Below are 20,690 nucleotides of genomic sequence, written 5' to 3'. Positions count from 1 at the left end.
TTAGTAAAGCCTCACCCGGGAGCTCAGACTCGGGCTTCGGTTTTAAAAAAAATATTTCTTTCTCCCTGACTCACTCTGCTCTTTTCCTGTCTCTTAAGGTTACACCTATCATTTTCTTTTTATCGGCAGCTGCTTCGTCCTCAATTTTGAATGAGCCCTCTTTGTAGGCCTTCAGGTTTCTGCTTCGTAGGTAGTTACCGGAAAGATGCAGCTGTTATATACCTTCATCTTAAGGTACAGTGGTAGACTGTCATTCATTATTATGGCTGCCCTCTACAAGCAATTCTGTTCTAGAGACGCGAGATGGCCAACAGGCAACCGGAGCGTGCACACTGTTCCGCAGAACTCTCTACATTGTCAGACTTATTATTTTTCATTAGCAACAAACTTTGCTACAACTTGTTGAAAGGAGCTGCTCGGGTGTTACGATTCCTGGCGTATTTTTGAAGCCTGCAGGCGTAAGCGTGCACAGTGTTGCACCTTCTTGGGGACGGGGCACGTTTTGCAACACCCTACATTCTTGAGTGACTAGGTTCCCCTCCCCCCCACCCCTCTTGCGCACTCCTATGACAACAGGTCGAGGCACAAAGGGTCGGTTTATTTCCGTTTGGGTGTTTACGTCGTTCAAGTGTTCACTTCCATGAAGTCTCCTCTTGCGGAACAACGCCCGAGTGGGAATAGGCACCACCGATTCGCGATGTGGTATCGTCATGCACCCTGACAAACAGTGCGGTACTCCCAGATTTTTTCGTATCACAACTCAGTTTCCCCAAAAGACGCCCCATTTCCGGCAATGGTCGTAATACCATCAGCCACGGTACAGATCGGCACCCCTAAGCGGGCCGGTCTAAGAGCCGCCTCGCAAGCGTTGAATTGTGCGGCGGCCCCTTGGAGCAGTATGTGGCCCATCAATGCAAGGTCAGTCCGCGTCCTCTCCGCGCGCCGTCTTTTTTTTTTTTTTTTTCCTCATCGCGAGCGGCCAAGAGAGGCCGGTTTGCACAGCGGTCAAGCTCTTTCCGCGTGCGCCACGCGTCGCCGGCGCAAACAAGACTGGGCCGATTGAACAGTTCTGCGAGTGCGTGCGCGTAGGCGCCGAAGACAGAAGGTCCTCCCTCGGGCCCAGACCATGCGGGCCGATGATCGTCTCTATGGCCCGCTAGTCAGAGTCGCAGATTGGACCCGTTTGTCAAAACATAACAAGATGTTAAGCTATTGCTCCTCTTTCCTTAAATCTGAAATCCGTGAATCTGAAGTAAAATCAACAGCGCAAGCGCACGAGACCCCCCACACTGAAAAGACAGAAGACGCAGGAGCGCTGACCATCGACTGCTTTATTTCTTTGGTGCTCCATAAATATACAAGCCAAAGGCAGCTTTACCGCACAAGTGTACAGAACAAACCAAAGTTTTAAAATAAACAAAACTTTCAAACATTATTACGTTTAAAACCTGCGTTTATTGTGTACACATGACTGGTAAGGCTGCCTTGGGCTTCTTATGTGCGTTGACAACCAAAGGAATGAAACAGTTGATAGTCCACGCTCATGTGTCTTCTCCGTGTGTGGCGTCTTGTGTATTTGCGAAGGTAATTCAAGAATATGCACCAACTATAGCTCGAATGAATTTTCATGTACATACACGTTGGAACACAAATACTGTGAGGAGATGTTCAAACTGGCGGTAGAACATTTATTTCCTTGAGAAGCACAGAACTGGCGCGTACCACGACCACGAACAAACTATGCTTTACAGACAATTCGTCCCCCAGGTTTTAAATAAATTTCACCTGACTATTGAAAATTTGCGTGAACTTTCATTGAGCAATGAATCGTACAGACTTTATTCCTAATGCCTGTTATCATCTGGCGTTTCACTCTCGTTGGTGATATAACTGCACGTATTCGCCATTTCGTGTGTACTCTTCAGCAGATATTATCGCTGCTATGTTCCTTGCGTGCATGCTTTATTTACTTTTCCTGAAGTGTCCGCTATTCTTTACTAACCTTGCTTTGTAACTCAAAATTTGCTTCTGCTGAAGTGTCTGCTCTGCCAGTCAAGCTATGTGAACGTACTTTCTTCCCACCTTCCCAAACACATCTCATGTGTATTATTTTGTATTTTATGTGGAAAAATAAGCCAGCTTCCAAACATGAGAAGCAACTAGTTGCTGGACAAACTCAGCACGCGTAGAAGACACACACTGCCTGCAACAATCTTCGAACTGGTTTCAGAGCGCTAATATGTTTTATATATACTTTTTTTGTTGATTGTTGATCTTAGTAACGCTTCATTATTTTTTTTTCGCTGCAGAACTTATCAACATGTAGTAACCGAGGTAATATAGACCTCAACCTATCCAGAGCAAAACAGAACAGAGCAGAACTAATACAAGCACGCTTGCAAGGTACCCACTGCTCCATAAATTGATGCAGTGGCTGATGACGATTAAGAATTATGGCTTCGCCCTTTGTAATGGGTTGGAAGCATTCAACGACCCACTCGCTAGCTACGCATTGCGTAACGCCTGGTTGTTATGCGTACACCAGACGTTACGCACATATCATCGGTCGCAGTGACACCGGTCCTAATTGTGAACACTGTGATGTGCCAGAAACACTTGAGCACATATTTTGTGTCTGCCCAGCATACGCACGTGAACGACAAACACTGATTTCTTCTACTGAACTATATCGCAATAGGTCTTTAACTGATGAGACCATGTTGGGCCCTTGGCCAGACACCAACAGTGCAACTGCGGTCACAAGAGCAGTTATAACCTTTTTGGAAACAACTGGACTATGTGCGCGGCTATGAAATGTGTCTCAGCTAGAAAGAACACTACATACTCACCTCTCTATCTCACCATCGTCATTCATTAATCTTTCTTTTACCCTTTCCCTTCCCCCAGTGTAGAGTAGCAGGCTAGAGCGAGCTATCACTCAGGCCGATCTCTCGGCCTTTCTGTAAATAAACTTACCTCCTCCTCCTCCTCCTCCTCCACTGCGATGTAGTACGTATGTTAACGTGGTCCCTACATAACACCTGTATAGGGTTTTTCCGCGATGGAAATTCAAGCACCTTCAAGGCTCTGTGGTCGAATACTGGGCTGCCACAAAAAGGGCCCAAGATCGAACCCGTTTTATTCACGTTTTTTTATTATTATTTCGCTCTATAGCGGGTACAGACACCACCAGCGGCGACGGTGGTGTCCGTACTCGCCATAGAGCGAAATTGTATAGAATATATTGTATAGAATGAAGGCCTCAAACACAACAGACAAAATAATCTGGCAGAGCTTTCGTATAGCTGATTAATAAGCGCGAGGTATTCGATGCAAGAAGGTATAACATTGGGAGAATTTAACACGCTGTAAAGAACGAAGGAAGCGTTGAAAGCGGTAAACAGGAAACTTGGAATAGGCAAAAACCAGGTGTATGCACTAAAGGACAAGGAACGCTAAGTAACTACCAATATGGATAGGATAGTTACAATAATAGAGGAGTTTTACAGGGATCTGTACAGTAGCCGGGACAATCACGACCATAACGTGAGAACTAATAGTAGCCCTGACCACATCCCACCAGTAATGACAAAAGAAGTCAGAAAAGTCCTGGAAGGAATGCAGAGAGGCAAAGCTGCTGGTGAGGATTGGATAACACCAGATCTGCTGAAAGACGGGGGACAGATTGTGTTCTAAAAACTAGCCACCCTGCTCACGAAGTGTCTCCTGACGGGGAGGGTACCAGTATCTTGGAATAATACAAACATCATCTTAATATATAAGAAAGGAGATGACCAGAACTTTAAGTATTACCGGCTGATCAGCTTGCTCTCCGTAGTATACAAGCTATTTACAAAGGTAATTGCTAACAGAGTAAAGAAAACATTAGAATTCAATCAACCAAAGGAACAAGCAGGATTTAAGTTAAGAAGTGCTATGCTTAAAACAAAGCTGATGATTCATAAAACAGTAATACGCCCAACCCTGTAGAATATGATACATTATAAGTCTTATAATAATTAACTGGTATTACAAGCTAGCATTCTGTGCTAGTGGGTAGTACGTCTGTGTCCGTAGAGCTAAAGTCTCTAAATTTTTTTCCTTCGGGAAAAATATGGGGACTTTAGTGCACGAAAGATATAGGAATCTTTCGTGCGGCGTAATTACCAAGCAGGAATGCTAACTCTAAATTGCGAGAACAGTTCAATCCACGCTGTCTTAAAATAATGAATCAGAATATGAACAACGCCGCCGCATTTCAGATTTATTTATTGTGCAACCTTTACACACGCCATGAACGTGCGCTTTCTCTGCTTTTTACACATGTGATTTCTTTTGAGCAGCCGCCGCGAATTCGAACTCGAAAGGTGCGCAAGCTGTCGCACGCACTGATGGCTCATTGTCGAGATAAGTATACAACAATGAATGCGCCACGAGCGAAACATGGCGAAAACGGGAGGCCCAGTGAATGCATTCGACCCGCTGGTCAGGCAGACTGGAAAGAAAAATTTACTAGTGAAACCAACGCGCGCTCCATCTATCGTTAACTGCAGCGAGCATATCATTTTCGACGCTTGGCGGCGCTGACCTCAGTCCAAGCGAAGGAAACACAGGGACATGTGGAAGATTGGAATGCTTACGAAATCATCACTTGATACCTACCGTACTTTCAAGCAAGAAATCGCAAAATATCTACGATAATTCTCGGGTTAGTTCTCTGCTGTTCGGGGCCAAAGCGGGAGTGTTGCGCATCAAGACGTGCCGAACCACATACGAAAGCACAGACACGGTACGCGGTGCGTGTGGAGAGGAGGAGGAAACTGCTGAACGTTTGATAATGTTCTGTAAAGGGATCCACCCTATAGTCGAAGATAATGGCGACGAATTTTTCGTAGCATTGCGGTTTAAGGACAGTGAAGGCAAATAGATTTTAAACGGGTAGAAATAATCAGGAGGAGGCTAACTGACTGGTGGCTACAATCAAAGCGCGAGTGAAATTCAATCCTTACACAAACAGTGCTATAGTAATTTATGGCTAGGTGGCATGAGCCACCGCCTGATCCATAGGGCACAGCCGGATACATCCATCCATCCAGCCGAGGCCACGCGTCGGAGCGTTCGAGTTAGAGGCGCTGACGGCTGTACATGTATGTGTTGCTTGTGCACCAATAAAGTACTGTTGCTCGTCAGCGCTCGTGTGTGTCAAACGTCTTTGGCTTCATCTTATTGCAATTTCAACCAGTGTCATGCTAAACGAAGAAGCTTAAACGGCTACCCTCCTTCGATACCAACCTGCTTGTGCTTCGTCTTGGTCAAAAACGTCCGCCCGACATTAGCCACGCACTGAATTTCGCAAACGCTAGGTGATTCTGCGCACCGAATAGGCGATGATTGCCCAAAGCTGGGCTGCGCAAACGCGAGTCATCGCACTGTGGAAAACGAGGGACGCCGTCGGTCACGTGGTCGTCCGGTTGGCGCGCACCGAGAGGAGCAAGGCCGCGACCCGCCCGGTCCCACGGTTTCGTACGTGCGTGTGAGCAGCTGACTTCCCTACGACGGTTACACTCGCAACGTCTTACCACCACGCCAGCGCGTCGTGCGCTGCTGCTGATCTGGCTGGCCGTGGCTGTTGTCTCCTTTTCCAGCTGCAGTTCCTTCCGTAAAGACGGAAAAAAGAAAGAGAATTAGCACTAGAATCATCGTGCGCACTGACGCGCGAGCGGATTTGTCACGTGGTATTTTTTGATATTTCGCAGGCATTTGTAATTAGCAGAAAGACACTAGTACTTAACACATATAAAGTTCAAAGCTATATCTGGACGTTTTGCAAACCGATCTACAAATTTCCCACAGAAAATTTTTATTCATCTTCGTTCCTTAAAATATTAGTTAAATAAACAGATATAATTAAACAATATTTGAGAACACAGAAAATTAGTTTAACTCCAGGCAACTGTGAGCAACATGCGTTTGGTCGCGTCGTAATTACGTGTTCATATATTTAAACTCTGGCTAAAGTTACGTGGAACACCCAGTATACTATACTACATACATCGCGGACGCACAACCCACGACTTAAGAAGCTTTGCCCATGAAAAAAAAAAACAAAAAAACTTTGAGGACGCTTGAGCTTCGTCTTCAAGAGCACAACACGACTCCGGGCCCCGTGCGAACTGCTTTCAACAATCCCGCAAGGAAACGAACGCTCGTTCGCATAGCATTGACCGTTTCAAGCTATATCCTAGAATGTCTACAGCTTCTAAATGCCTGCAGTTGCTAAATGTTTACTACGCCATAGTTCTTCCTTTTGCGAATTAGCTGAGTACCCTCTGCGTAAGGCGCCACGCGCTCTCGCGTAGTTCATAATGGGTGATCAGCCTGTAGCCACCCACTCGTTGCGCAATTCACTCTCACTCCTGATGAGATAAGATTCTACCACGCAGTATTTCATATGCTAAGGAAGCTTCTTCCACTACTTCACAGCCATATACTTTTCTTTTCCACAGCGAACCTGTTATAAGATCAAAACTCGAGTCACGCGCGGCGCCGTATCGTTGTCGTTGGAGTTGTCCGCCACCGCCAGTGTCTGCAACTACTATCACGAAATCAAAAAAAAAAAAAAAACTTAGTAATAGGAAAAAAGTGGGACTCGAACCCGGGTACACAGCGTGCCAGCCCTGTATTCTACCACTGAGACACGCCGAGGCTTCGGACTTGTTCGCAAGTTTTCCTTAGGCAGGCTTGTTGTCGGGAAAGGAATTGCGTAAATATGAGTAATAAAACAGCAAAGGAACAACGCGGCGTAACACAATGCGAATAGCGTAACGAGTGGGTCGTTCAATGCACCAACCCATTACAAAAGCTTGTTTTTGTTCAGCTATTCACTGTGGCGCATACCAACTTCCCCAAAGCAGGCAAGGCCATGAATACGGAAAATCTGAAGCCCATATCAGTGACTTCGTGTGCGGGCAAGCTTATGGAGACGATGGTACGGGATCACCTCTCCCCATACCTTGAGGGCAAGGGCTTCCTTGCAGACACCATGTTTGGGTTTCGCCCACACATGTCTGCACAGGACGTCCTTCTCCAGCTCCATAGGGCCGTCATACAGCCCATAACTATGCAACACAATGATAAAGCCATCCTCGCCCTTGATCTGAAGGGGGCTTTCGACAATGTTAAACACAGCAGCATCCTGGCTAACTTGAGCTCCACCGATTGCGGGGCTAAGGCCTTTGCATATGTCAGAGATTTTCTCTCTAAACGCCAGGCACTTCTTCGGATCGAGGACGAGGAATATGGCCCGTACATTATGGGAACACGGGGTACCCCACAGGGAGCAGTGTTATCACCGCTCCTTCCTTTTCAACATTGTCATGATGCGCCTTCCAAGCGAATTGGCCAGGGTGGAAGGCACACAACACGCAGTATATGCCTACGATATTACAATCTGGACCACTGAAGGGAGCCTTGGTGAAATGCAGGAACGCCTTCAGCAGGCCGCATCCATAGTCGAGGCGTATGCCAACGATTGTGGACTCCAATGTGCTCCAAACAAATCAGAGCTTCTGCACGTTAGAGCGAAGCCAAGAGATAAGTCAGCCATACACATCTCCCTGTCTGGGGTTCCCATCAGAGAGGTGGAGGAGCTCCGGATTCTGGGCCTGTTCATTCACCACAGACTCAGACCGGACTCTACTATAGCGAAACTCAAGAGAATAGGCGAACAGGTAGGGCGCATGATCCACCGCGTTTCCAACAAGCGGGGTGGTCTGCGGGGCAGGGACGCGCTTCGGCTCGCCCATGCCTTCGTGACTAGCCGGATCCTCTACGCCGTCCCATACGTTCGCACTAACAAGCAAGAAGACGAAAGAATAGATGCCACCATTCGTAAGGCTACTAAACGAGCTCTGGATCTCCCGGTGGCCACTTCCAACGCCAAACTGAGGGCGTTAGGTGTGCTCAACTCCTACCAGGAGTTGCGGGAGGCCCACCTTATGAATCAATATACGCGGCTCGTGCAGACGGCTCCCGGGCGCCGCCTGCTAAACCGCTTACATATACAGCACACTTGCACTGCAGAGGAGGCGGAGCGTATTCCGGAACTGTGGCGGTATATGCTCTCGGTCTCTCCACTCCCCAGTAACATGGATAAGCACACGCACGAAAGCAGAAGACAGGCGCGGGCTCGGACGCTTGAGAGGCAACACGGCTCCCGACCTGGTGTATTCTACGTAGTTATAGCAGGGCCTTCGCCCACGGGATTTTACACGGCCTGTGTAGTTCACCGGGAAAAGCATGTCAATGGGCTCTCGTTCCGAGCACAAAATCCAGAGCGCGCTGAGGAAGTCGCGGTAGCGCTTGCTGCTGCGGACCCCAACTCGAAAGTTATCATCACGGACTCCAGGAAAGCATGTACTCATTACTTGGTAGGAGAGATGTCCCCTCTAGCCAGCCAAATTCTAAAACGGGCTCTCGCTGATCCAGCCCCGAAACGCATCGTATGGGCTCCTGGCCATCAGGACTTACGAGGTAATGAGGCTGCTGACGCGGCCGCCCGAGCGCTTACCCACCGGGCTCCTCACCTTGGCTCTTATGACTCGGAGGCCAATACACCGCTGCTGCGGTTCAAAGAAATTCTGACCTATTATCGCGACACTCACCGCCTTTACCCGGCTCCTGCAAAGGAGCTGAGTAAGGCGGGAGCGCGAACTCTAAGGCGCCTGCAGACAGGTACTCTACTCTGTCCTGCAATCCTAAAACATTTCGATGCGAACACAGATGGGCGGTGCCCACACTGTGGGGAGACGTGTGATATCTTCCACATGGTATGGGCATGTCCGAAAAATCCCCACCTACCCCCTTCCCCTACCCCTTCCCGAGAGGCATGGGAGACTGCCCTCCTCAACTGCTCATCACTAGAGTCTCAACGGGCTCTGGTGAGACGGGCGCGAGTAGGGGCCTCGTCATGCGGTGTCCCGGACTAAGGACGCCGACCATGTAGCGGGGTCATGCTTTGGCCCCGTACATCTCTCTTTTATAATAAATGATGTTCATCATCATCATTCCAACTTCTGGCGTAATTTCTCATCGTCGTCAGCCACTGCGCAAATAATCGGCACAAAATTCCTCGCAATAGTTTAGCGTATACGACGCTTCTTAGAAGAATGACCAAAAATAGCTCAGCGAATGCTGGTCTACTACCCAGAAATTATCATTATTTTTTTAATACCGTAGTGGTTATCTAGCAAGTGTGCTTGCAGCAGTTACCCAATGAGTGTTTAGAAATAGCTCTGAAAGGCCGCTCTAGCTTTAGCAGTGACTGTGCTGCGCCTTCCACGCTGGCCTGGCGTTTTTTTTTTTTTAAGGGGCGAAGGGGCGTATGTCCATCCCTTGTATGTATGTAGTAGTACGTAGCCACCGTTGGCACATACCCGCTCTTGAGCGGGCTGATGTGCCAAATGGGGATGCGAGATGGCGGTACTTGAAGTGTTCACTAAATGAACGCGCGGACGTACAGACAGACAGACAGACAGACAGACAGACAGACAGACAGACAGACAGACAGACAGACAGACAGACAGATGACCGGACGCACGGACAGATGGACAGACGCATGGATGGATTCACGGATGGTCGCGCGGACGGACGGAAGCACGGACGGGCTGACGGACGCTTCGCCCCACTCATCATCATTCGCTCCGTGGATACGCTGTGATTTTGTTTTCAAATATTTCACAAGAAAATGCGCGGCTATGAGGTAAAACACCCGCCTGCCACGCAAACGGCCTTCGGGTTCGAGTTTCACTTCAACACTGATTTTTTTAAAATATTCAATTTGTATACTTCTCAATTTCTTGGTCGCGGGTGAGATTTTTCACTTGGAAGGAACGACATCGATGACGATGCCGCAATTTCTACGAAGCGAGCACTCAGCGTTAAAACGCGCTTCCGATTCATTGAGGCACAGCCCCTGTGAAAGTACTACGGAGGTTTCAGAGCTGCTGTTGCCAATTCCGAGCACGTACAACACTTCCACCAGACACGGCCCACGAAAAAAAAAGATAGAAAGAAAGAGCGAGCGCTAAGTAGAAATAAAATTTCAGACGGAGTAATTCACGTCGATATCATCCGGTTCAAGGCGAGGAGACGAAGCTGTCCTGGTCGCACTGCTCGCCAGAGCGCGTGCCGATTTCTGCGTAGCCCGATTTGTTAGTCTGCGAGCAAAAAGTGTGCGTATAATGCCATCCTAAATAACCCTGAGTTGAAATCTTCATTCTTTTGTGTTTTCATGTAATAACCAGGTAAGTACACGGCAGCATAAAAAAAAAATAAACCAGCTTCTCCCCAGGTCGAAAGAAGTGACAAACTTCTTCGTTTTCTTCTTCTCCTTTACCATCCTGTCCTTTTCCCCCTTCTATATTTCTATTTAATTCTTGCTCTGTTTCCTTCTCTTTCTATTTATCTTCCTATTTCGCACTTGCTTCCTCTATTTTTATACGTCATATTTCCCGCGTTACGCCCAGCGCGCTAGTTTTTGGCTGCGGACAAGTGATCCTCATCAGGGCGCTCGAAGAACACGAGGAAGAAGATTTCTCCCTGGCGCCAGCACGCGCTCAATGGGCGGCACACGGAGCGTTACTCCAAGTGACGACGACAGCACACGACAACCTAGCCCCCCAAGGAGGAAGGTCACATGCTCACTAAGTGTGCTTTAACGCGCCATCTTGTCGTAACCGTTACGGCAGAGAGAGGGAGGGGTTTATTTACAGAAAGGCAGAGAGGTCGGCCTGAGCGATAGCCTGCTCTATATATAAAGCCTGCTGCTCTACACTGAGGGAGAGGAAAGCAGAAAAGAAAAAGTAATGGATGACAATAGTGAGATAGAGAGGTGAGTATACCTTCCCTGCCGAGAAAAATGTTATAGTCGCGCATATATAGTCCAGTTGCTTTTAAAAAGGCTATAACCACTCTTATGACCACAGTTGTACTGTTGGTGTCAGGCCACACGGTCTCATCAGTTAGTGACCGACTGCGAAATCGTTCAGTAGAAGAAATCAGTGTTTGCGTGCACGTGCATGTATGCTGCGAAATCACAAAATTTGCGCTCAAGTGTTCCTGGCACATCACAGAGTGTGTTCCAATACTCACCGTAGGCGGCTAAATAGACAGCTAAATGGACAACGGCCATCCTAAGTCCAATTCCAATTTTTACGTGGACAGCAAAATAGAAAGCTCCGAGCAGACGGCATGGTAGACAAACACGATTCAGGCAGCGATGCAGGCTACATTGTTGTCTGAACAAAATGGCGGCTCAGCGAATCGCTCAGATAGATCAGACTACGCCGCAACGGTCGTCTGCACACAAGCATACGCTTCTCCAAACGCTCAATGCGAGTAACATTCGATTTTTTAAAGATTTTAACACGAAATAAGCTAAAAAATAACAGTTACGTTTGTTTATTTTAGCTTTCTCTTCTCGATGTGACGTGACGCTTTGTCGCGTAGAAGCCGTGTTCCATTTCTCGGACGGTGCTGTCTTCCAAGCTCTCTGCGTAGACTGTCTGCGTGCTGTGTAAAAATCGGAACACAGCCACAGTGTTATAATTAGGACCGGTGTCACTGAGGCCGATGGTATGAGTGTAACGCCTTGTGCACGCCGCACCAAGATGAATGCGGTGGATCGTACTTGCCATGTGCCGCCGCGTCAATTTAGGGGGCAAAAGGAACATCATTTCTGGCTCACATTTGTGAAGTCGCCGTTCCGGTTTGGTCCAGTGCTGAAGTGTGTAGCTGCGCATCACGCAGCGAACCGTTACGGCAGACAATGTATAAACACTCGGCGAGATCCACAATAGCGCTGATCAGCGGTGGATATGGATACAAGACTTGGCCGCATGTCATAGTATCGCCAGCCACCGCTATAGCTTGAAACGGTACCATATGCAAGGCTTTCACTTCTTTTAGTGTGCCATATGTGTTTTTTAACTGTTCATTGTTTATTTTGTGTTACCCCCTCCCTTTGATTCTTCGCTGCAGAACTTGAAGAAATAAACTTATTCAGAAAAAAGGTGTTGTTTGGCAAGTGGGTAGGCTACTTGCTAACAGACGCTTTTCTGTAGCACTCAGGCACGATCGCAAAGGAAAAAAAAAAACACATGACGGCGAAACAGACGCAAAGCGACAGCTTTCATAGAAACTATATATGTATTGTCGCGAATATAGGTGTGTTAATTATAATGCACAGCCGCGTCACCAAGATCGCACAGGCTACATGCATGCGGCATATCAAAGAAAAGATGAAAACAAGCTGTATACAGTAAAACGGACGTTGCGATCCATGTCATCCTTTGCGGTCGTGCTTCCCTGCTGATTCGGTTCCGACCATGCTTGAGGGCTACACAAAAACGTCTGGTATAGAACTTAATCAGTCGAGGTCATATAAGCTTTGTCCTCCCTACGGTGAGCTGGTTATAGCCGAATAAACTAGAACGGCCCTGTATCCCCGGAGCAATATTACGACCGACGCCTTGAGTAGCCCGAGCAGGTGTTCGGCAATTTATGCGCTCTGCTTCGTGTCGCGATCATGCGGCCCCGAAGGAATCTCGCGCCACTTTATTGCTGCGGGAACGCTCATTAATGCGCTCGCAAGCTCTTCTCGCAATTTCCGAGTAGATGAGCAGAAAGTTTCCCAACGAAACTCTGGCGCCGCGATCGTTGAGCCGCAGTGGGAATGAGTACACGGGACCTTCGTACACGAGGCGTCGGCTTCATTTGTCGCTGTGAGTGTTTTGGGTGAAAGAATGAGATTAGAAGTGCTGAGCCTTGAAAGGTGCTCAAGTGGTACTGCTGAACATTCGCTGAACTTTGTCTTGCGACAAAGCGCCTTCAGCCAATCGGAGCCGAAAGAACGGAGCTTGGACAAATCCGTGCCCTACCCAGCATTTCCATGCTGGCTCCAGTGCAATTTAGAAGTGTGGCAGCTTGGGCTAGTTGGTATGGCATGACGATAGTTATAGAGCGAGAACAATACGACGCCACAGGGACAAGGTCTTTCGTGTCCTTCTTGTCTCTGCGTCGTCGTATTGTTCTCGCGCTATAACTATCGTCCAGTGCAATGCCGTGCAGCTATCATAGAGTTATGTACACATACGAAACTCTATATATGTATGTGAGAACCCATTTCTCTTACGAACACATCGACTATTTACATCGTTACAATTTTGCATCCAACGCACGGCACACTATCGTTTTGTCGAGGGAGCAAACAACGTTGCCTTAGGTTTAACACCACAGCGAGTGCAGTCGAGAGGACAGCGCAAACTTAACGTTCAGTAGGCGGCACACTTGAAAAACCCAGATTGGCGGCAGTTGCACCAGCCATCGACTGTTCGATGGCATCGAGGGCATTCGGAGAAAGACGTTTAACGGGGCAAGGACGTGAAACGCTGTCACGGTACAAGTGACAATTCAAGCCCTTCGTGCGAATATTCCATAGCCAATTTGAAATTTCTGAAAGGTGGCCACTGGTGACCATTGGTGAGCGATGAAATACGGCCAATGCAGCAGGCGAAACCGAAACCGACGCACCAGACAACGCATGTATACCATTCCCTTCGAAAACGCCCACAGTGCGGACACTGTGTTCCTCGACGTTATAAACCCTCAGACACTTCGCCCCGTGTCCGCTTATCGACACTCGCTTATCCTCCTCCCTAATGCGAGTGAAACAGTTTCGTCACTGAGAGCGTTTATGAAGTGAGTGGTAGATGCGCCGTTTAGTGCATAGGTTAGCTAAATTAACCAGATTTCATCGCTCCGCGGTGATTACCAGTGACCACCTTTCAGAAATTTCAAATAGGCTATGGAATATTCGCACGAAGGGCTTGAATTCACCCGTTGAACTATTTCTATAATTAATTTCGTAATTAATGCTTGTCCGTATCTGAAGATGCCTTCCTCTAGTAAAGAAAACACTGCAGGTAGCACGCAGATGTCACCTTACTGTATACTTCAAATGATATTTGACACCTTATATCATATTATATATAGGAAAGGAAAGTATAGGGAGATGTTGTAGTGATTGTGATGTGAATGTGAAGAAAGAAAAGTGCGCGAAAAAGATAACATTCCTCTGGCATGGACCGATCCTGCGACTTTCGAATAACGCGTTATTACTTGACATGTACGTAACAGGGCTACTTTTCTGCTGTGGGTAATTACTTATAACAGGGTTACTTTTTTGCCGGTAACGACTGGCTGACAGTTGGGTGAGCATTTCGTTCACTAAACTGTTTCAAGAACAAATTCTTCTTGACAGGCCCCTTCGTCATCTCGGTCACTTTGAAAACACATGAAACATTTTAACTTTTGGTAACCTCTAATTTTTTTTTTTGCAGTGACAACTTTTCGATTTACGGTTTTAGCACACGCTAAAATTGGTTTGTTTTTGTTTATTTCATGTGCGTTCACGTGAGAGTAAATCATTGGCTGCATTGTTGCGTCGCGTCATTGCCACGTATACGTAAGCTGACGTTCATTGAACTTCAGCTTTCCGTCCATCCCGTGTCTTGTTCTCTTTTGTTCTGTTTTGCTACATGCTCAGTCTGGCCACGAATATGTACCAGCTCGTCTAGTGCACCAATTTGGACCCAGCACACAGCAGTACACCTCTCGCCCAGTAAACCACACAGTACGCCCAGTACACTCACCGATTTCGACTCGCGTGCCGTGCTGATGCTCCACCCCGACAACCTCGGGAGCAAACTCATGCTCGGGGGTCAACTCGGGCGTTGCGTAGTACGCACCCATGGTTGTCTCTTCGCTCGCAACGATGGACACTCTGGCGCGCGCACACGAGCTTCGCAGCAAAATGCGAATGCCTCCGGAGACGAGCACAGGACGAGTCCGTCACAACACCGAAGAGTTTTACCGACAGGCCAACCAAAATCGCTGCCTACAGACAACCACAAGTCTCTTCTTTTGTGTTTCCGTCCGTTTTTTTTTTTTTACACCATCGATCAGAAGTAGGCAGATGAAGAAGCAACGGCACAAACTCTGTCCGCCAAGCTCAGAATTAGCGGCGTTCGGCGATCGTGGGAAAACCGAAACCGGAGTCGCGGAGTACTGCGCGGCACTTGCAACTTCCTGGGCTGCTAGTTCGGCGATGATCACTTGCAGAAACTTGTTCAAAGTGGTTGGTCGACAATCGGACACTGGCCGCGCGGAATACGCGTGTCACTCGAAAGAAGTTCCGGTTACGTGAGAACGCTTCCGATCGAGGCCTGCCAGATGTCCGGCAATCGTGAGGAAATCCGAAACCGGAAGCACGGAGAACTGCGCGGCAATTTCAACTTTCTGTACTGCTAGTTCGGCAATGATCACTTGCAGAAACTTGTTCGTTGATCGACGAGAAAACACTGGCTAAAACGTGCAGAATACGCGCGTCACTCGACAGGAGTTTCGATTACGCGAAACAACGCACACACTCACAGCGAAGGCCGCGTTGCCACTGAAGGCACTGACACCTTCGCAGAAGACGGGCACAATCACCAGGTTGCACAGCCTTCTGCACAATCACTAGGGGCGTAATCCCAACGCGTGGTCGACACACGGGACGGTGCTGCACGGAGGCGTGGCGGTCTGCCTAGCGCGCCAGGTACAACGCGTCGGCTCCGGTGTACGAGGCGCGAGCAGAAAACGCCGGGCTTCGTCTTCTGCCGGCGCGGCTTTGCCGTCCTACTTCCCGTCGCGTCCGCTTGGAGCGTCGGCGGCGGGGCGGTCCGTGACGTCCTTCGTGGAGCGCCTAGTACAAACACACGCAACAGGTATATTAAAGGCGAGCGGTCGTCACGCAAGGGCAGACGAGGCCAGCGGGTTCTCCTCGGCCGGTGAAAGTGGTGGTGCTTCTTGAAGAAAGGCACCTAATTTCTGTCTGCCGAAAGGCGACACGGCGCAGTTCCCGTCAAAGTGGTTGAGGCGGATGTGCAGACTATCAGTACAGACGGCCATACGCGATCCGAGGGAGGCATCCCAATAATGCCTCTTATCGGAAGGAGATGTTCCTTGCCGATGAGCACTCTGCCGAGTAGCCTCGTGGAAAGCGTGCGGAGCATACGACCTGAGTTAGTCCCACATCGATTCAGGAAACGATGCAGAACAGGGTTAACGTCTTGAATCAATCGTACACAGCGCCGTGTTCGCGTCTTCTCGAGCTCGTCCCTTCTAGTGATGTTTCTTCGTTCAAAAGCGGATTCGCTTGGGACTGAGCTTACGTAAGAAATCATTTGCGTATTAAATTACATTGCACGCGTTGCTGCTAAGAAAAAAAAAACGCATGTTAGTGAAGCCACCTGCAGTGCAGTTACTCGGCGTCTCTCAACCTCTCAACTACACAACTTCCCGGTTTACGCGGGACGTGGTCTTACTTACGAATGTACACTTTACAGAGCTCTTAGCCGACATCACGCGGATCTGCGGCACAAGTGCAGCACGCAAAGCTAAACCCTGCAGTAATCTGAGCATTGCCGCGAATCCTCATCGCAGGTGCTTTCTCCGAGCGTTATCGTGAGGAAATGTTCCTCCCATTTTGACTTCCTCGACAAACACTACGGCTGTTGGTTTCTTTCGCGTCCTTTGCTGATCAGACGGTAAAAGAAGAGCCCTTTACGGAGTACGAGGAAAGAATAGGATCGCTACAAGGCACGCGCTGCTGATCTCGCGGGAGACATTTTCGCACCGAAGCCGTGATGAGAAAACGAGAGAACATGCGCGAAACGGAAAGGTTGCAGGAAAAGAGAGCGCGGGGCCGATCGAGGACCACGCGGAAGAACCACGAGATCGACTGAACTCTACGGAGGGGCCAAAGCGGCCCTTTCATTTTCAGATACGAAGTATGCTCTCGATTAATCTCGTTTTCCAATAACTTGAAAGGAAGCTCACGCGCGTTGAACGCATGTTGAGATACTTTTGAGGCACCTCAAAAGGGTCATTTTTGGTTTCGCGGCAGTGTGCATGCACTATCAATGCTCTCCACAAACCTCAGCCAGACACGTTTAAAATATTTTACTTTGATTTTAAATCAGGATTGGTGTATACTGCGCGGTAGAAAACACGGGCGAGACGCAGACAAGGACAAGCTCAGACTATCAACTGATCAACCAAAGGTTTAATTGTAACGCGCGTTTAATTGTTAACTCTCTCAGCACGATGCCGGCCGCTAGCATTACTCGAAAAAAAAAACCACTGCATATTGTCCCTATACAGTACAGTGGACTACCCAATAATATTTTTGTTCATTACAATTATTAAGTGAAACAAACATCACATTCTAGAAATACTCTTCTAATCAATAAAGCAGTTGTAGTCAACCACATGGTGCATCGAACTGCGCTATTTTCAGCAACGTATGAATTGCGTACGCAGTTTTTCTGAATGATAAACGATCCCTGCCAAATATGGAAAGTATACCACGTGACAGCGCTCCCAGACGCATCGTAAAGCAGCGCCCTCGAAGAAGCTGATTGAAAGCGATTCCTTTGGCGGTCGCACATCGGAAGAGACAGCGCAACTACTTAATTGCGACATGGAAGCATGAGCAAGCTACGTGGCTTATCAGCGATTCATTCCTGCTAGTTAAACGTCGCTTTTCTTACCCGCCTTATCTTGTCCGTGCGTGTGTTGCGCAGCTATATAGTCGTGGGTCACTAGAATGCCAAGACGCTGCCCCGTGCTCGCTACCATGCAGGCTGCAGAAATCAGGCGCCTTCTTCCTCTGCCGATCACCGCCCGCTGATGAAGCAGAAGCGAAAACAGCACGAGTGGCGAGCGGTGTGGAAGAGCAGCCGACAAAAAAGCGTCATCTGGCCGGCGCGGACTTCCGCAGGGTCACTCTCGCCGCGGACAAATAGAGACAATGGGGCGAAGCAGGAAAAAGCGAGGCGAATGGCCGCGACGAAAAAGGGTGTCAGCTGTCGGGGCGGAACAATGCGGTGTCGGGCGAAGAGAGACCGAACACCTTGCTACAGTCGGTTCACCATTTCTTCCGCACGCCCCGCCACGGTGGTCTAGTGGCTAAGGTACTCGGCTGCTGACCCGCAGGGCGCGGGTTCGAATCCCGGCTGCGGCGGCTGCATTTCCGATGGAGGCGGAAATGTTGTAGGCCCGTGTGCTCAGATTTGGGTGCACTTTAAAGAACCCCAGGTGGTCAAAATTTCCGAAGCCCTCCACTACGGCGTCTCTCATAATCATATCGTGGTTTTGGGACGTTAAACCCCACAAATCAATCAATCAATCAATCAATTTCTTCCGCAGGCGCCATCACGCTTCTGTGGTTACGGATCGAAGCTAAACACACTTAAACATTTCGACGGAATTCGCCCGTCTCGTTGGGAAAGTTGATTACGTCTTTTGACTTCAACCGAAAGAGAACAGTTCCTAGTCCGGCGCTTCGAGAGGATCATTTTTTCGGGAGATTACGATATGATTCGCATGTAGAGTGCGGTCCACTGTCAAAGTGACCACTCGCATGAACACCTTTGATGGTGTTACGGGGTCGTTACGTTGACGAAGGCAGCAGTCGACTTTTCCGAAGTAAAGCTCTTTATTTGTCCGAACTCGAGGCCACGAAATAGAAACACAAATTAGAGCAAGAATCTGCGCCGTACACTGCATATCGGCGCACAGAGCGTCCGTCATCGATAAAATTGCAAGCGGCAAAGCGCGTCGACGTTTGTGCACTTGCTGTGAAAGATTTCAACGCCATCGACGGCGGCCGCGTGCCCTTTAAAACTTAGCTTGACTGTTCCCGATCGCAGCAAAATGGTCTACTACAATCGCGAAGCTTCTCGAACACCGAGGCGTGGTCTACGCCGATCATTGCTGACACCAAGCGAGACTGTCACTTTGCCAGCAATGTGTGACCAGACGACGTGAACAACTTCTATAAGGTATGATAGATGTTCTAGAGTACAGGACTGGGCGGCAGACTAGCGAAACCATTATGTTGCGTGGTTCTTGTCTATATACGCACAACTTTTTCCCCTCCCCATCGTCACCCCTAATCACCCTTTTTTATCACGAAAATGTTTTATGCCGCGGTCCACAAAGATTTCAGTGACGTACTTCCGTCAAGAAAATGGTCTGAAAAGTAACTTTCTAGAACACAATGAAAAAAGATCCGTCAATGGGAGTCGAACCGACGACATCTTGGTCGGAGACAACAACTGCCGTCCACGGTACCACGGTCATGCTTTTGTATGTGTGTGTGCGTGTGTGAGTGCGCGTGTGTGTGTGTGTGCGTGTGTGTGTGTGTGTGCGCGCGTGTGTGTGTGTGTGTGTGTGTGTGTGTGTGTGTGTGTGTCGTGTCACGTCACGTCACGTCACGGTTTATCATAAACGGGTATGCGCCACAGAAATCCTCGCCACCGCTGTCTATAGAGAGAGAGAATGGACAGGGAGGCTAGGCTGGCTACTCTGTGCTGGGGAAGGGGTTAAAGGTTCGTCGTTAAAACATCATCTTTCGCTTAGCAGCAGTGTAATCATCCAAAACATTTACCGAAGCGCTCAAATTTTTGTCTAAAACCAGAGACACGAATGTGCATTTCCATATGGTAAAAGCCATCCATTTGAAACGCCCCTTCTCGAAATATGTCTGCATAGTGATAGTGCGTTAGTGGGCCGGTGGCGAGTAAATCAGTAAAGAGTGAACATTTTGCACTGGAAAACACTGGCACTTACTGCTTGCATGCATCGTCCCTCACCGGATTTCCCGTTAGTGTCACCCTTCTTTTCTCACTGCGTATATATAGTGCTTCCTCCTAACCTTCGAGCTGGTGGCTGTTCAGATGCACGATCAAGTGAAGGTGATAGTAGATGGCGTTCAGTTGAGACAGGAATCATATAAGGTACACACTGATACCCCCCCCCCCCTTTTTTTTTTATAGCGCAGACATCTCACTTGCCGGTAAGGTTATGGCGCATTGCGGGGTAAGCGCACGAACATTATTGCTTCGCTAGTTTCCTCACAGTCAAAGCAAGTTGCGATGCCTCGGCGTTCACACACGTTCCACATCTAAGCGGTCGGAAAAAAATCATCACGTTGCTTGAAGGACGTGGCAAAAGGTTAGAACCGAGAAGAAGCAAGAACGCGACTCGTTCATAACCTTGCGCCACGCTTTTCAAGTAAAGAGTGCAGCAAATGACCGAACATAGCGTACCATCATTATTTCTTCTACTGCTGAGATGAGGTACGCTGCATGCAAATTTACCCTCCGCGGTAGATCAACACAAGGTGTCGCATTGACGAGCTCGAGGGCGCGGGTTCGATTCCCGGTCACGACGGCCGCATTTGAATGGGAGCGAAATGCAAAGAACAGCTCTTGTATTCAGGCAAAGAAACGCAGTTGGTGGAAGTTCTGGAATACCACATGAGGGCGTGTCTCATGTTTACATCGCGTTTTTCGCACGTCAAACCTTACACGGATCATCTTTCGCGCGGATGGCGGCCGACGCAGCCCTCGCTTGAAACAGACGTCCGTCCCTCGATAGAGGACGTCCGAGGGACGTCTTCTTCTAGGTTCCTCGCAATATACGAACACTCCGCGATCGTCCGAAAGATCGCGCCAAAGGGCGTGGGAACCGTCCCTGCATGCACTGCGGCGAGCATGCAGTTACACAGAGCGCGGCGGATT

General features: G+C 48.6%; 1 protein-coding gene across 6 annotated transcripts in view; it reads right to left on the bottom strand.

The window, feature by feature from the left end:
• LOC119180814 (uncharacterized) overlaps window positions 1–20,690 on the bottom strand; it is a 317,273-nt gene that overhangs the window by 168,985 nt on the left and 127,598 nt on the right. The window contains exon 1 of one of the 6 annotated variants that reach the window (XM_037431948.2): window positions 14,712–15,729. The exons of the other annotated variants lie outside the window; for them this stretch is intronic. Coding sequence (XP_037287845.2) covers window positions 14,712–14,811 — 100 coding nt within the window. The 5' untranslated portion in view covers window positions 14,812–15,729. Of the gene's footprint in view, window positions 1–14,711; window positions 15,730–20,690 lie in introns of those variants that run through there. 6 annotated transcript variants of the gene reach the window in all.

The sequence above is a fragment of the Rhipicephalus microplus genome, chromosome 10 (genome assembly GCF_043290135.1).
Source record: "Rhipicephalus microplus isolate Deutch F79 chromosome 10, USDA_Rmic, whole genome shotgun sequence".
NCBI classification, from domain to species: Eukaryota; Metazoa; Arthropoda; class Arachnida; order Ixodida; family Ixodidae; genus Rhipicephalus; species Rhipicephalus microplus.
The sequence above is the reverse complement of the archived record's forward strand: the minus strand, read 5'-3'. Positions and strand labels throughout refer to the sequence as shown.